Genomic DNA, 17,383 nt, shown 5'->3' with positions numbered 1-17,383 from the left:
ATAATGGCTGCTAACATGACCATCTTGAACTTCTGTGCCTTCTCATATTTGTTTAATGCCCTTAAATCTAGAATGGGCCTCCAACTCCCTTCGCCTTGGGGATCAGAAAATAATGGAAGTAAAACCACTTGCTCCTGAGTTGTGCCAGGACTGGTTCTATGGCCTATAGGCATAACAAATGATCTATTTCCTGATGAAGTAGGTTCTGTTGAAAAGAGTGCCTGAAGGAGGATGGGGAAGGAAAGTTGGGGGAGGGATGTGAATTGAATGGCGTAACCCTTCAAAATAATCTTTAGGACTCATCTGTCAGAGGTGATATTCTCCCAACAGCTGTGAAAGAGGGCCAGGTGACTTCTGAAGGGGAATAACAGATGTGTAGATGGCTGCTGATGTTGCAAGGTGTAATTGTTCAGGCCCTTGACTAACCCATCAAAAGTGCTTAGAAGAGGCGGTCTGAGAGGTCGCAGATTGGGGTGCTGACTGATTCCCTTTTTGAGCTCTGGTCCTCTTATGCTGTGGCTCATAACCATGCAGAGATGGTGGGTTTTGAGGAGGTTGTGACCTGTGCTGTGGCTGACAGTTATATCTTCTCTTCTGTTCCACAATGTAGATTCCCGGGGAGTATAATGTGGCCCAGAATCCTTCAAGGTGTGGAGAGAAGAATCTGTTTTCTCCCCGAAGAGCTTGGGCCCTTCAAACTGGAGATCTTCTTTGGGCAACCCAGAAAGTTGTAGCTAAGAAGCGTGCCTCATTACCACTGTCATGGAGACCAAACGGGCCACCATATCAGCTATGTGCAGTGCCATCTGTAGCACTATTACGGCCATTAACTGACAATGGCCTGAAACTGCTCCTTTTGCATCTCCAGTAAACTTTCCAGAAACGCATTGAGTTTCCCATAATTAATAAAATCATATTTGGCCAGGACAGCTTGGTAATTTGTGACTCTAAACTGTAATGTTGCCAACAAATACGCAATCCTTCCAATCCCGATCGGATGGGGTTGACTTGGCATGATGTTGCTTGCCTCATGCATTAACTGCATCCATTACATAGAGTTGGGTTGCGGATTTTGAAACAGGGAGTATGCATCTTTGGTAGGGATGTAGTATTTTTTGTCAGCTCTCTCGCTGGTTGTTGCGATGGAGGCTGGTGTCTGCCAGACAATTTTGGCTGGATCTAGAATTGGCTCATTAATTGGGAGGGCAATTATGGATGAAGAGAAGGTGTACAGGATATGCACCAGCCTGTGATGTGTATCTGCCACCTCCTGTAGGGGAATGTGCATCTCATATGCCACCCTCTTGGTATGATCCTGAAAGTTTTTAAAATTATCACCTACATTACACCTTCATCTGGTGGAGATGAGGCAAACTTTGCTGGAGGAGTAGCTTCCCCTTTGAACCCTTCTTCCTGTTCTGCAAAAGCTTCCTCCTCCCTGGCTCAGGAGCTCTGGACAACCGGGCTGTAGGAGACCGTCTGGTGGACTCTCTCTGAGAGACACTGGACAACTGTGATGTCTACTAAAGATCCCAATATGGCCATGGAGATGGGGGAAGGGCATGGGCAATGGGGTTACCCCAGGGGCCTATACCACAATTGTGGGTCAGCTCGATGGAGTTGAGAAGTCCCCTTGTATTATGGCAGTGGGCCACGATGAGGGGCCAGGGAAATGACCTCCTCCTTGTCACTGTCAGACTCATCACTGGATAAGAGCGGTGACTGGGGTATTGGTGATACATGGCCCGGTGCCAAGAGTGATTCCGGGCACTGGGATGTGCTTGGTATCGGAGCCCCAGTATCAAGTAATGGGGATTGCTGTTCTTCCTTAATTGTCAGGGTACCGGAGCTCATGCGATATCATGGGCTCACGTGGCACTGCAGAGGATTGTCAGTGGTACGTTATCAGTACCAATGGTTGAGAAAGTATAGTGCACTCCCTAGATGGGAGTTTTGTTGCACCCAGTATTGAAGGTTTTCTCAGTGCCGCTGTTTTAGAGATGGTATGGTAACTGTCTTTCTCCGTGGGGGTGGGGGGGCGGTATTGCTGACTTAGAACTTGAGCCCCTGGCATCATAGTGGAGGCCCCCTTCTGGGTACCATGCTTCAGCGCTGCCGGTGCTGTGAGTATCATGGTGGTTGCACTGGGGAACTCTGGCTGGCCAACCACTCTGAGCCCTTTTTAAGAGCCTTTAGAGGGGGAGTCTGCTGGTTTTTTTCACAACTCTATTCCCTTTGAAGTTAAAGGCTCCAGGGATGATCCAGAGTTGGCACTGGAGTCCCCGGAGACTGAAGTGTCTTCTCCATAAGAAGGAGTTTTAACTTCAGTTTCCAGTTCCGGCAATATCGCAGGTTTAGCTGGTGGCAGAGGGATCATTTCCGAGGGATATGGGACTCTCCCTGGCACCAGACACAGTGAGACTGTTTGGCTATTAAAGGAATCAATTCCTTGTAGGAGAGGCATCTCTTGAAGCTGGAAGAGCCAGGCATGCCCCTCCAGGGGGGCTATCACCCTCTAGCAGTGAGGGATGCCGAAGAAATTGTCTTCTTTCTTCCTCTTATTCTTTTCCTCTCTCTCTTTTTTTTTTAAGTGAAAATTTTTTTAAAAAGAATGTCTAATGTCTTCTAAATGCTCTGGGGGAGAGAAGAATAACCCCAGGCAGGGCAGGAAACAAATTCTTTTTCTTTTTTAATCCCAGTGGGGTAAAAGGGAAATGCTAACTATTAAGGAGAAGAAAAGAAACAAAACCAATACTATTTATGCTAATGATGCAGATAAAGAAGGGACAACTGCTTGCTCCATTTGAGGACAAAGGTGGTTGAGAAGGAACTGAGGTGGCTTCACTCCTGCAGTGCTAGATAGCCTTGAGGCAGACCGTGAGGGAGGAAGAGCCTATGTGTGGGCTCAACAGACACTGCTACCAAAAATCTCCCATTAGGAGCACAGATACACCTACAGTGGAGGACCTGTAGGGATACTATTTGAAGAACCAGCACCAGTTTGTGTGGATTATCCTGAACCAACTCAGTTTGTATTCCTAGAGAGGTGGTTAGCCTTTTCATAAATTTCTGGTACATTTTATAATCATCAAGGTCAGGGGAAGATGATTCTGAAACAGGAGCCTCATCTGTAAATAATGAGGAAGTGTTGAGTAAAAGGATTAGTGTCAATCTACTCTTTACTGTCTGCTGAACATCTATATCAGGAGGGTCAGAAACTGGAGGGATAATCTCTTTCAGCTGCTGGGTACCAGTGCTGGTACACAGAATGGTAACAGGTAGAGAATGGCACTTTGATTAAGACCCAGCAGAATGCTGACTATCAGAAGATGACCTGGAGTCTGGAGAAACCCCTCAGATTCCAGAAAGTCCACTTCTGTACTTCATGCAGTACCATGACCAACTCCAAAGGAAGCTATGTCTCAGTCTGCTCCTGTAAAAGTCATGGTGCCAGGGCCTTGACCTGCACAATGAGGAATAAGGAGATGCTTAAGATCTTCTGTAATGAGATTCCAATATTTAGGATCCCACTTCTAGACTCAAGAAGATCCAGCATTGCAATGCCAAACTGGCAAGGCACTGTGTGGAGCAGATGGGTTGTGGTACCTAAACCAACAAAAGATGGAGAGTACCACAGGAAGCATCTGGGGCTTTCCTGATGAAGGGACCTGCTGGACAATAGAGCCTCAAGACTCTGGCACTACTTACAAAGGCTCAGTTCCCAATGGCACTGAATATGTCAGTGCCAAGGAGGATGCCAGTACCATGGTTAGAGGTATAGGCAGAGCCTGGACATTGTCCTGCACTAATGATAATCCAGCACCAACAGGCACAAAATATCACTGTCTGATGTGTACATCTCAGGTGTTGTAGATACCAAAACAGTAACATGCATCGCAGCAGTCTATGCTGTTGAACATCTCGGCCAAGAAGTCTATGCTGTTGAATGTCTTGACTGGCCATGAGATGTTGGAGTCAACAACTCTGCATTGCTCGAATGTAGGAATACTGGGAAGAGCCTCACAGGAGCTGGCTTAGCTCTAACCTCACTAGTGGTCTTTTGAAGAAGACGATGATGACTTTTTCTGGATGAAGAGGCTGAGGTGCTGGATGACTTCTGCTGCTTGCATGGTACTGGCGATAGAGAATGATGTCTTCTCCCTGGCTCTTTTTGACATGCGGAGGCCACCAATTCTGGTGGTGTGCTTAGAGAATCGAATCTGAAACCCTGTATGGTCAAGTGACTGAGTTCCAAATGGGGACACAATGCTGCTTCCACCAGGACATCTCAAAGCAAAACTGCCCTCAACTTCTTTGACCTGGTTTTAAATCCCCTACAAATAGGGTATTTATGCCTAATGTATCCTTCCCACTTCAAGCAGTAGGCGTGAGAATCAGTGTCTGTCAGAGATTTGCTACAGTCAACAGCACTTAAACCCCAAGGTTTAAGACATGCCCTGGTACTGAAAATAAAACTTGAAGAAAAACAAGAAAATATTTGAAAATGAGTACCACTATCTAAACTACAGCTGAAAGAATACTAAAAAGATTTCTAATGGGAAAGTGTGAGAGAAGCTCACACTGTTCATCTATGGGTGGCAAGAGAAACTGAGAGGGTTAGGGCAGCTCTGCCCATTTATGCACTTAGCTACAAGCATCAGTGTGCAGCAAAAGTACATGTACCATCTCAACAGGTACCACTATGGGAATATGTTCTCTGGTTTTGATGAACTAGTGCACACACAACCTAAGGTGGAATGGACAGGTACAAGCACTTCAAGACACAGGGATTATAGTGAATCACAAATTAAATGAGTAAAAAGTGTGATGCTGTTGTGGAAATGGCAAATGTCATTCTGGGAAGTATTAACAAGAATGTCATATGTAAAACAAGAAAGGTAAATGTTCCACCCTAACTATTGTCTACATAGTTAGAAAGTTAAGTCCCGAATCAGGTTACTTTTTTTCGAGGTTGTGGAATCCCCATCATTGGAGGTTTTAAGAACAGGTTACCTTTCAGGAATTATCTAGGTATACTTAATCCTACCTCAATGCAGGGGGGATGGACCTCTCAAGTTCCCTTCCAGCCCTATGATTGTATGCTCCCAGCTCAGTAAAGTGCACCTGGTCTTACTTGTTTTAATTAAAATACAAACTCCTACCTTTGCAAATTGGTAGTTGTGACCATTCTCCACCTTCACAAGTTACATAATTCAATCCCATACTTTCAAATCCTTCCTGACATTTATATTGCACTCTAGCACCAGGCAGATACCGTCTCTCCTCATTATTTATAATATCAGCTTTGGTAACTGCAGGTGGAGTGCTACATGTTGCATCTGAAAAGGGAGAGAGACAAATAAACATACCAATAGTGAAACTCTATTAATGTAATATCTTATTTTCATGAAATATGTTATGTTCCAATAAATGAAGGTTATTTGCTTGTAATCGAAGTTCTCTGCATATTCGCACATGTGGGATATTGTGCTGCCTATATATGCTTAATGGTTGAACCTTCTCCAAGCAGCATCTGTTAAAGTGCTTATGCACACTCCTTCTATCCCTTCCCTCTCTGTCTCTGAACATTCTGAGGATGAAGATACATAAGGGGTCATGGCACACTCTATCACTTCAGTTCCTTTCACTGCCAACCCAGAGGTACAGCGCAAAAGGACTCTGAGAAAGAGGGGAAAGTGGGTGTGAAGTGTGAATATGAATAGCCATTTCAAAAAACTCTGTTTTACAAGTAACCTTCATTTCTTCTTCCAGTGGCTCTCCATATTCCCACTTATGGGTAGTTTGAAAAGCAATGAGGAAAATAAACTGGAGGACATCACAGAGCACTGCTCTACCAAATCTAGTATCTGCCCTAGAAGCCAAATTGAGAACATAATGATTAGTAAAAGTGTGCACAGAAGTCCATGTTGCAACCCTGCCAATTGCAAGAAAAGGGACTTGCTTAAGGCAAGCAAAAGACACTACCACAGCTCTGGTGGAATGAGATCAAAGTATCCTAGGTACAAGAATTTGTTAACATGTAAAATTCAACAATTCATTATTTAATCCATCTAGAAATTGTCTGGAGAGACACAGTCTGACCCCTGAGACTTTTAGCATAAAACATGAATAACCTAGATTATTTTCAAAACCTTTTTGCTTTATTTAAATAATATGCAAGAGTTCTTCTTAAATCCAAAGTACATAAAACAGATTTTCCCTTCTTAGTATGTGGCCTTGGAAAAAATGTCAGGAAATTAATTGTCTGACTTATGTGAAATTCAGAAAGTCATTTTGGCAAAAGTCTGGGATCAAGTCTAAGAACCACCTTATCTTTATGAAAAGTCTTAAAGTGGGAATCACCATCAAGGCATTGAATTCACCTTTCTGGCTGATGCCATGGTAATAATGATTGCTGCCTTAAATATCAAAAATAAAAAACACTCAGCCAAGGGTTCAAAAGGTGGTTTCATAAATGTAGATAAAACCAGCTTAAGACTCCAAGAAAGGACAGGATACCTCAAATAGCATACATATTAGATACCTTCCTTCTCAAATTTATTATCCCTATTATGCACCAACTGCAATCTACTATCAACCAAAATATGGTAAGCTATAGTAGCTGAAAAATGAACTTTCAAAGATGAGTTAGATAACCCTTCAGTTTTTAAGTATATTAAATCATCTACAACACAAGGTATGAAAGCTGAGACAGGAGAATCAGATTTTTTTCCTGCATCCAAGCCACAAATCTGGACTATTTCAAATAAGACCAATGACTTCAAACTGTAAACAGACTCAAATGAGAATCCCTCCTCCTCGTCGTCCTCCATTATTTGATACATCTGAATTTCCCCTCATTGATGGTGAAGGGGGAATTGAACTGGACTCCTCAGAGGATAACTGGTCTGACTGACCACCACCACAAGTCCAGCAGGCAGGCTGACTAGTGTTAGAACATTGTTCAGATTTTGCCTGTAGACCTGGGACATCCAATGCTGCATTGGTCTTATTTTGAGATGCACAAATGGAGTCTTACAAGTAATCACCACCATGAGACCCAGGAAGAAAATTATTTTCTGAGTTTGACATATTTTAATGTTTAAAACATTGCGCTATTTTTAAAAAAAATCTGTTCTCTGGTAAGAAGATTTTTCGCTGCTGCTGTGTGCACTAAGGAGCACATGAATAAAATTATGTGAGTTGGGTAGAGATTTGACTTTTTGACATTTAGATTTAGCTCCACGTTTCAAAAGCCAATCATCCAAATATGTAAACAAAAATATCCTGTTTTCTCAAATGTGATGCTACAACAGACAGGAATTTCATAAATACTCTTGGTACTGTGGACTGGCCAAATGTGAACACTTTGTATGGGAAATGGCGTCCCGCCACCAAGAAATGAAAATACTTTCAATGACTGTGTCAGATAGAAATATGAAAATATTTGTCCTTTAAATCGAGAGTCACAAACCAATCCATAGCTGAAAGTGAAGGGATTATGGAGGCCAGAGTTAACATATGGAACCAAAACATCCAAATGTACTTGTTCAGATTTCTGAAATCTAAAATTGGATGAAACTAGCTAGTCTTTTTTCTGCACCTGAAAGTATCTTTAATAAAATCCCTGGTCCCTCTGCTGTTCAAATACCTCATTGCAGCACCTATAAGCAGTAATTTCTACACATCTGGAAGTAGCAAGGCCTTGTGAAAAGGTTCCCTGGAAAGGGATGATGGGGGAATTGAAGGGGTTAGTTTCTCTAATTGAATGGCATAGCCTTTCTCTCTAATTTCTATGACCCATTTATCTGATGTAATAAGCCTTCATTTGCTGATAAAATGGGCTAGCCTGTCTCCATAAGAGGAAGGGTTGAGTCATTGCAGTTTCATTTTCTACTCTTGATATCACATCAAAGCTGAAGCCTGGAGTTCAACGAAGATGACAGGGAGGAAGCAGATTATTTTGATTTAGGCCTTAATTTGAAAGACCTCTTCTTGTGTTACCTCTGGAAAAATGTAGCCAACTGATGTCGTTGCTGATATCTTTGATTTGACAAGGAATAAGCCAAAGAAGATTGTGGATAATAATGTCTCTGATTATGGAAAGAAGGTGTAGAAAGTATCCTCTGAATAGAAGAAATCAAACACAAAGAGCAGGCTGTCATTCTTTTCTCCTTCAGTTTTCCCAGCAACTCATCTGTCTTTTTACTTAAAGGACCATCCCTTTCGAAGGGGAGATCCTCTACCTTTATTCTAGTATTCAGAGCCAGAGTAAAAAAGCAAATCCAAGCATGTGTCCTCAGAGTAATTTCAGAAGCCAATGCTCTGGCAGAAGAGTCTGAAGCATTAAAGAAGGCCCTGAGTGTGTGCTTTGCTACATTTTGACCCTCCATTAGGATTTCATTTGCCAAATTCTGTATGTCATCTGGCAAATCCTGCAGAAACAATTCTATCTTTTTCCATAGGTGGAACTGATAGCAGGCCATAACTGCTTGATAACTTTCCACCTTAATACTAAGAAAGGAAGAATAAAACACCTTTTTTCCCAAGGAATCAATATTTTCCCCCTATCAGTAGGAGTGAAATATGCTTGTCCAGATCTCAAACTGCTAATGGCAATAGCCACCACCACTGAATTAGATACAGGATGTGTGTGAAAATATGAAAACACTTCATCCTGATTATCTTATATAATTTGAGTGCCTTCTTAGAAATAAGCTGGCAAACGGCAGAAGTGGAACAAACTATCTTAGCAGGCTGCAGCAGAATTAGTAGTGACATCCTACTCTTGGAGGTGGCACCAACAGCTTCCTCCAAACACTAGAGGGGAGGTTTCTTCCATGGCTATGGATTATAAGTTCAACATGGACACCATGTGATCCATCAGGTCATGAAACTCCGCTGCCATGAGAAGGGGAAGAGGCAGAATTCTCTCCCACATTCTCATCTGGTGACAAATCAGAAGAGTAATCTGTGTCAGCATGTTTTTATTTTAAAAGGGGAGCTATCTCCTCATTTGCTTCAGACAGAGTATCAGGCAGCAGACAGAGTATCTGTAACTAGATGCAGACAGATCCACTGTAACTAGAGGCAAGGATTCTCCATAGCCAGATGCTTTATAGATGAATCATCATATCTGCATCCATACGGGAACAGCTATAAAGTTACTGCATCAGCACTCAATAAGGCCATGGAGCCTAGGACTGCCAATCTCCACAGCAACTTGTATTCAAAACATATCCACAGGAGGAGGCACAAACTGGGAAGACACAGTTCTCTTTATGCTTCCTCTATCTTCATATAAATAATGGAATTGATTCTGAATGTGTGATGGAGTGTAATGGAGACAGCAATGGACCTGGAGGGTGGAGAGAAATAAATGGAGAGAAAGCTGTTTGTGGATACCATATAGGAGGCTGAGGAGGAGAAAGAGGTAGAGATGGATCAAGAGAGAAACTAATAATCTCTGCCCTTCTTTTCTCAGGTGAAGATGACCCAGACCTTGCAATTGGTGAAGACTGCCTTCCTTTGTTTCTCACTTAGATCTGAAGAGCATTTATAACTGAATGATTGTACATCAGCCACTGAAGTAAAAGTCTTCCTTGGATCCAAAGATGGACCTGAAACTGGAGCAGATGTCAAAGCCAACGTGGAAGAACTGGATGGCACATGATCTGGTGAAATATTCAGATCCACCCACTTGATCCTTGAAGCTGAAATCAGAACTGGCCTGGATTTCAGAGCCAGAGCCATAGAAGCCCTGTCAGAATCAGACAGCTCTGAAAACTTTGATCAATGGGATCTGGCACTGCTAACAGTGGCCAACTTCTCCCTTACCAGCTTCCTCAGAATTGACAGTCAGGGATGATAACATGGCTCTTGAAGCTGTAATAAGCAGCCTGCTTTCTCCACCAACAATGCCTTTAAATCCCTGACTGCTTGACAAAAACACCCATTGACTTAATGACTTAAAGGAAAGAAAAGACTGCTGAACTGAGCTTTGTATACTGACAAGAACATCCTGAGAACTGTAATATGCTAAAAGGGAAGAGGGTGAGCACCCATTTTATATTTTTAAATTAATTAATATTCTTAGCAGCTTGCAAAAAAGATTTATTGTTCTACCTTTTTTTTTTCCTTTTGGCAAACACTGTTTCCTCCCAATCCCGTCTATATTTGAAATGATCAGTGCATAAGTTAGCTACTTATTGTTTCTGCATCAGCATTCTGTAATCTATTCTATCTGTCTGACCCATCCAGGTGGTCTCTGAGTGTCTATAATAATAATAAGAAATGAGTAACTAGATTCTTTAAAATTAGATCAAATTACTCACTGTACCTTCACATACAGGTTGTGTGGACCACTTCCCTGCTTTACACATAACATCTGGTGATCCATGGATGATAAAACCAGGATGGCACTGATAACGTACTGTTTCACCAGGCTTATAACTATGCTTCACTCTGCCTTCAGTCTGAGCATTGAAAATATTTGGAACACCTGTACACGGCATTTCTGAAAAGACACACAAGATTAAAATGAGTGTAACCCTCCTTAACAAGCCACCTTTTTTAGTTAAGCCCTTTGTAACTCTTTATATGGATACCTAATTTTAAATAAAGGTTGTAAACAGAACCTAAATACATGTACTAAGTTGTTGGTGGGCAATGAAACTTACAACATAAGCACTGTTAAAAATCTGTCAGAAAGTTAAATAAACACCAGCCCTAAATACACTAGGAGTTCAGTTACTAATGAAATGTAGTTTGTGCCTCTGTCTGAAACCAGTAATTGCAGCTGCTCCTCTTCTTCTGGACACCTCATGCATGGTGTGTGTGCTTCCTTCAACAGAACTTTGATGAAAATACATCTGTCCATGTAGGCACTTGATATGGCCCCTGTCACTATAATATGTAAGTGCCTCACAACTATTAATGGATTTATCCTCACAACCCCACTGTCAAATAGGGAATACTATTATCCTCATTTTACAGATGGGAAGCTGAGACACAGAGTTAAAAAGACTTGCCCAAGACTATAAAGAAAGTTTGTGCATTAAAGCCAGGATCTGAATGCAGACCTCTTGAGTCCTAGTGGGAGCTTTTAAAAACTAAAACTACTCAAAACAAACAAACAAAAACCAACCAATCAACCAGAAATCCTGAAATTGTCACACAGTCAGAAGCTTTCTAAAGACCCTGGGCCAGAAAACTAAGCTTTTAAAGCAATTTGAACAAATATGCATGTAAGCAGAGTCTGAATGAGCTCTCTCCTGACATCTAATGGTGAGTTGTGGAAAAAGACTTCAGAAGCTGATCTTGTTTGCATGGACACACCCACCCTGCATAGGTGCTGAGCATGATGGGCTTGCTTGCCCAAATGATCACTTGTGACTGGTGTTGGATCCCCAGTCTCCTTGTTATTGGGGCAGGAATAATAAAGGGTGGTTATCCTTGTTGTGTGAACTGAGGGCAGCAGAACTGTACCTAGCATACCCCAATGGAAGGACTCACCCTCAACTGAATCACACTTGCTAGGCAGGGGACATGGGTTTCAAAGCCTAGTGAGTTGAAAGAGGACTGGGTGTGGGTGTGGGTGTGGGTGTGGGTGTGGGTGTGGGTGTGGGTGTGGGTGTGGGTGTGGGTGTGGGTGTGGGTGTGGGTGTGGGTGTGGGTGTGGGTGTGGGTGTGGGTGTGGGTGTGGGTGTGGGTGTGGGTGTGGGTGTGGGTGACCAGTTGATTCTTCCTCTCTCCATGGTAGAATGAAAGAGTTAATTTAGACTCAATTGAGAGTCTTGTTACATGCTGCAGAGCTGAAATCACTGATACCTAGGTCTAAGTTTTAGGCCTACTTTGGAAGAGTGTCTCTATTGCAAGAGACTGCCCAGTATACCAGCAGTGAGGCTCCCCCACTAACAGCTGAAATCACTGAGAGCTGTGTTAAGTGTGTGGGGGGACCCTGAAGACATTTTGGCAAGTGGGCAGCTGGTGGAGAGGTGTGGCATGCGGCCAGCAGGGTGGCTGATGGAAAGGGCCAGAGCAGAGGTGTGATAATTGGACGTTGGGGCGATGAGCGAGTACCTGAACAGTGCAGTGTGTAAGATGCCTCCTTACCCCCGCCTTGCCTTCCATGCAGGGTGGGAGGTGAACTCTGTGGATGAACCTCTGAACTCTGGGGCTGCACAGGCCAAGACAGTAACTGTGAGTGGGGTACAGAGAAGGGACAGGCATATTAAATGGACTTTTGGGGTTGCTGGACTTAAGATCCTGAGGGGAAAAGGACACTGCCCAACTTATTTGGGGGTGGGTCTTTTGATCATGGTTTGTGTTTATGAACCCTGGTTGCAGTGTTTTCCAAAATTAATGCTGAGTTACTTCCCTCCCTCTGTTAAAAGTTTTTGGTACAATCAGACTCTGTGCTTGAGAGAGGGGAAGTATTGCCTCTAGGGGTGCCTAGGGGGTGGCGTGTAATTGTCCCAGGTCACTGGGTGGGGGCTGGAGCCAGTTTTGTGTTGTATTGTTGAAAAGGAACCCCTAGATACTGAACCCGGCCCTTGTTGCTGCTGGCTCCACCTTCCAGAAGGGTTCCATACAGAATCATTCTTTCATTTAGCCTCCACTTGAAACCTATTGCCCTCTCCGCTAAATGAACTGCTAAATGAAAATTCTACACAATGTAATTACCAACACATGTAGGAGCTGATGTCCATTTTCCAGTCTTACAAATTATCTCAGGTGGTCCACGTAACATGAAGCCAGGGTTACAACCGTACTTTAACATGGTACCATTCTGATAAGTCATTGGTCCTGATTGCTCCTTTCTTAAGTTCTGATTTTCTAGACTGAGAATCTCACCATTTGCTATGGAAGGTGGCTGCAAACATACTTTTTCTTCTGTTTTGGAAAAAAATAAAATTAGTATGCCATATGCACATATAGTCTAAAACTGAAAGAGAAAGTAACAGTGAACTGAAGTGAAAATAAATTGTGATTTTTTTAAGGCTGGGGAACATTCTAGATTAACCCACCCTAAACAAACACTAGGGCCACATCTTGAATAATGAGGATGAACAATATTGGCTGCTCATTAGGTGAGCAACTATCCTTTGCACTGGATGAGGCAGAATCCTGTGGAAAAAATAGTGCATGATCATGTAATTAAAATTAATATAATCAATACACCCAACGGGGTTAAATTAACAGCCAGCCTTAATTATGGCTTTTCCTAATTTTTGAATGCTTGATTTTGCAAAATTAATGTTTTAACATATTTATATATGTATACACACACACACACACACAATACCAACATTTAATTTTATTAAATAAACAGTGAAAGTCCCATTTGTGCTTTTGAAAATTTTCTCCCTTAGTACTCCCTTCTTCCACTCTTAGTGGTAGGATAAAAAGTAATTAGGTTCTGATATCAGATTGTACTTTTTGACATTCCAGTATTCATTTTTCAGACCCTAGTTCACTTTTAACCCATTAACAACATACTTCATACAATTAAAATCCTTTAACCCATTAGTCCAGTGTTACTGGTCTGATTACTTTGTTCATTTCATTTTTCAACACTTTTTTTAATGTATTTTTGTTTTTCTTCATTGAACAATTGGTAATGATTTCTTAACAAAATATGTGAACACTAACTTCCAAAATATGTAAGGGGCTAACAGTGACATGGCAGTTGTCCTGTTGTTGATATTGTTTGTACATTTCATTTGACTGATGCAACTAAAGAAATATAAATAAAAACACATACTAACCAACACAGAATGGTGGTGATTGCCACTTCCCGTTTTCACACATTATTTCCTTCACTCCTCGGTGTTCAAAATGTTGTAGGCACGTAAAAGCTATTTTTTCACCATCCTCGTAGTTTCGTGTCTCTGTGATCTTGATGGCACCTGGGAGCTCAGGTGGAGGTGGGCATTTTCTTTTAATCTCTTCAGCAAAGGATATTTCAGTTAGATCTCATGATTCAAATGATGGTAAATGTAGAAGTTCATTACAAACCAGAACAGTTAATAGATAAAAACATGTGCAGTCCATAGATCCTTATTAGCTATTCTCAGCATTTAGTTAGCATCATAATCACATTGCATTGACACAAAGAACTGCGTTATATTCAATGAAGTACAACTGTGAGCTTAAAAAAGACATTTTGTAATGGCCTCTCATTGTGAGCAGTTCTTCTTCCTGCTCCATAACAAGATCGTAACACACCATCATACAGTAATGAAACCTTTATTGTAATTGAAGTTATTTTTCTAGTTAACTCAGATGCTATAAACTGCTAAAGGGTCTAATTCAGCCTATTTCCTGGATGGTGAAACCAGGGTCATTCCACTGAGCAAATGAGGGGGAGGTACAGGACTATGCTGTGTGGCAGTCATAGAGGAGATGCACGTTGTCTATTATGGCACAGAGCTGAGCTATGCAAGATCCCACATGCATGATAGTTAAGGGAGATAGGAGAACATAGATGGGTCAGAGAGGGGCAGCGCCAGAGGCTCCACTCCTTGTTAAGGAGGGAGCGGTGTGTAAGGATTAACATAGTTTATTCTGTAGTGTGGCCTCTGGAGAAAAAGGATTCCTACACTTTACCAGACCTTTATTGAAAACTGAGATCCATCAGAAATACAGACACACACGCAAGTTTAAAAGGAATATTCAGGTTGCAAAAGTCAAGTACTAAAGAGTTAGGAAATGCCAGAACTAAAGATTCCTGTTGCCTATGCAACTTTAATTCAGCCCCCTTGTGTGTTTTTATTATGATACCATCTTAAATTACATAAGTACATAGTATTGTTTTCTAGGGCTGTTAAGCCATTAAAAATTAATTACTATTAATCATGTGATAAAAAACGTAATCACGATTAATTGTGTGATTAATTGCACTGTTAAAGAATTATAGAATACCAATTATTTAAATATTTTTGTATGTTTTCTACATTTTCAAATATATTGATTTCAGTGACAACACAGAATACAAAGTGTACAGTGCTCACAGTATATTATTTTTCATTACAAATATTTTCACTGTAAAAAAGAAACAAAAGTATTTTTCAATTCACCAAATATAAGTACCATAGAGCAATATCTATCATGAAAGTTGAACTTACAAATGTAGAATTATGTACAAAAAATAACTGAATTCAAAAATAAAACAATGTATAATTTTAGACCCTACAAGTCCACTCAGTCCTACTTCTTGTTCAGCCAATCACTCAGACAAACACTTTTGTTTACATTTGCAGGAGTTAATGCTGCCCGCTTCTTGTTTACAATATCACCTGAAAGTGAGAACAGGCATTCACATAACACTGTTGTTGCCAGCATTGCAAGATATTTATGTGCCAGATACACTAAAAATTCATTTGTTCCTTCATGCTTCAACCACCATTCCAGAGGACATGCCTCCATGATGATAACAGGTTCTGCTCAATAACCATCCAAAGCAGTGCAAACTGAAACAAATTCATTTTAATCATCTGAGTCAGATGCCACCAGCAGAAGGTTGATTATCTTTTTTGGTAGGTTGGGTTCTGTAATTTCCGCATGGGAATGTTCTTTTAAGACTTCTAAAAACATGCTCTACATCTAGTCCCTCGCAGATTTTGGAAGGCTCTTCTGATTCTTAAACCCTGGGTTGAGTGATCTAGCTATCTTTAAAAATCTCACCTTCTTTGTATTTTATCAGATCTGCAGTGAAAATTCTTAAAACAAACAACATGTCCTGGGACATCATCTGAGAGTGCTATGACATGAAATATATGGCAGAATGAGGGTAAAACAGAGTAGGAGACATGCAATTCTCCCCCAAGGATTTCAGTCACAAATTTAATTAATGCATTATTTTTTTAACAAGCATCATCAGCAAGGAAGCATGTTCCCTGGAATGGTGGCGGAAGCATGAAGAGGCAGATGAACATTTAGCATATCTGGCAAATAAATACCTTGCAATGCCAGCTACAAAAGTGCCATGCAAATGCCTATTCTCATTTTCAGGTGACATTATAAATAAGAAGCAGGCAGCATTATCTCCTATAAATGTAAACAAACTTGTTTGTCTTAGTGATTGGCTGAACAAGAAATAAGACTGAGTGGACTTGTAGGTGCTAAAGTTTTACATTGTTTTGTTTTTGAGTGCAGTTATGTAACAAAAAACATCTATATTTGTAAGTGGCATGTACACAATAAAGAGATTGCACTACTGTACTTGTATGAGAAGAGCATATTGAAAAATACTATTTGTTTGCCATTTCATACAGTGAAAATATTTGTAATATAATAAAGATAATATAAAGTGAGTACTGTCGACTTTGTATACTGTGGTGTAATTGAAATCAATGTATTTGAAAATGGAGAAAAACATCCAAAAATATTTAATACATTTCAATTAGTATTCTCTGTCCCCTGGTATCCGTGTCTTCTTGTGGCGGTAAAGCTTGCGTGCTCTAACGATCCCCAGAGTCTGTGTCAGTGGTGGCTTTTTGCTCCTGGTAGGTTCAACCATGCCGGATTGGTCTGTGGGGAGAGGCCAGGTTGGGGGTTAGGCACAGGGCTAACAACCTTGTCCCGTAAAAAACAAAATATGTTATGGAAACAGCGATGATGATGAATTGGTATTCTATTATTAACGGTGCGATTAATCAAGATACATTTTTTAATCACAATTCATTTTTTTGAGTTAATCGTGTGAGTTAACTGATTAATTGACACCCCTGTTTTTTTCATATGACCCCTACCTCATTTAGTACACAGAATGAATGATATGTGATCATATTACTAATGACTATCCCAAGGGGGCTGAATTAAGACTCCACAGAGGAAGGATGGTCCAGTGCTTAGTGTGCTAGCCTAGGTCTTGGGAGACTTGGGGCTTGTCTACACTGGCAATTAACAGCGCTGTGACTGAACATCGCTGAAAAAACACTCCCCTGAGCACAGCAAGTTGCAGCACTGTAAAGCGCCAGTGTAAACAGTGCCCCACTGCTAGGAGCTGCGCCTCTCGTTGAGGTGTTTTTTTTTTAGAGTGTCGGGAGAACTCTCTCCCAGCACTGCGCCGGGACCACACAAGGTATGTTAAACAGGTGTAGAGAAAAGCTACTTGGATGATCAGGGGAATGGAGGGCCTATCTTATGAGAAAAGACTGGAAGAGTTTGGTTTGTTTAGTTTCACAAAAAGAGGTCCGAGGGGGATACGGTTGTTCTCTATCAATTCATTAGGGGGTTAATTACCAGTGATGGTGAAGAACTATTTAAGCTACATGACAATGATGGGACAAGAGGTAGTGGATATAAACCTGGCCATGAACAAATTCAGGCTGAACATTAGAGGAAAGTTTCTAAGCATCAAAGGGATAAGGTTCTGAAA

General features: G+C 41.3%; 1 protein-coding gene across 2 annotated transcripts in view; it reads right to left on the bottom strand.

Moving 5' to 3' along the window:
* CFH (complement factor H) overlaps nt 1–17,383 on the bottom strand; it is an 84,895-nt gene that overhangs the window by 14,933 nt on the left and 52,579 nt on the right. For both annotated transcript variants that reach the window (XM_038414630.2, XM_043490842.1), the window contains 4 exons: nt 13,770–13,949; nt 12,685–12,894; nt 10,340–10,516; nt 5,163–5,339 (listed from right to left, as the gene is read on the bottom strand). In XM_038414630.2, coding sequence (XP_038270558.1) covers nt 5,163–5,339; nt 10,340–10,516; nt 12,685–12,894; nt 13,770–13,949 — 744 coding nt within the window. The remainder of the gene's footprint in view (nt 1–5,162; nt 5,340–10,339; nt 10,517–12,684; nt 12,895–13,769; nt 13,950–17,383) is intronic.

This window comes from Dermochelys coriacea, chromosome 8 (genome assembly GCF_009764565.3).
Source record: "Dermochelys coriacea isolate rDerCor1 chromosome 8, rDerCor1.pri.v4, whole genome shotgun sequence".
NCBI lineage: Eukaryota > Metazoa > Chordata > Testudines > Dermochelyidae > Dermochelys > Dermochelys coriacea.
Note: the sequence above shows the minus strand (reverse complement) of the source record. Positions and strands in the feature narration are given on the sequence as shown.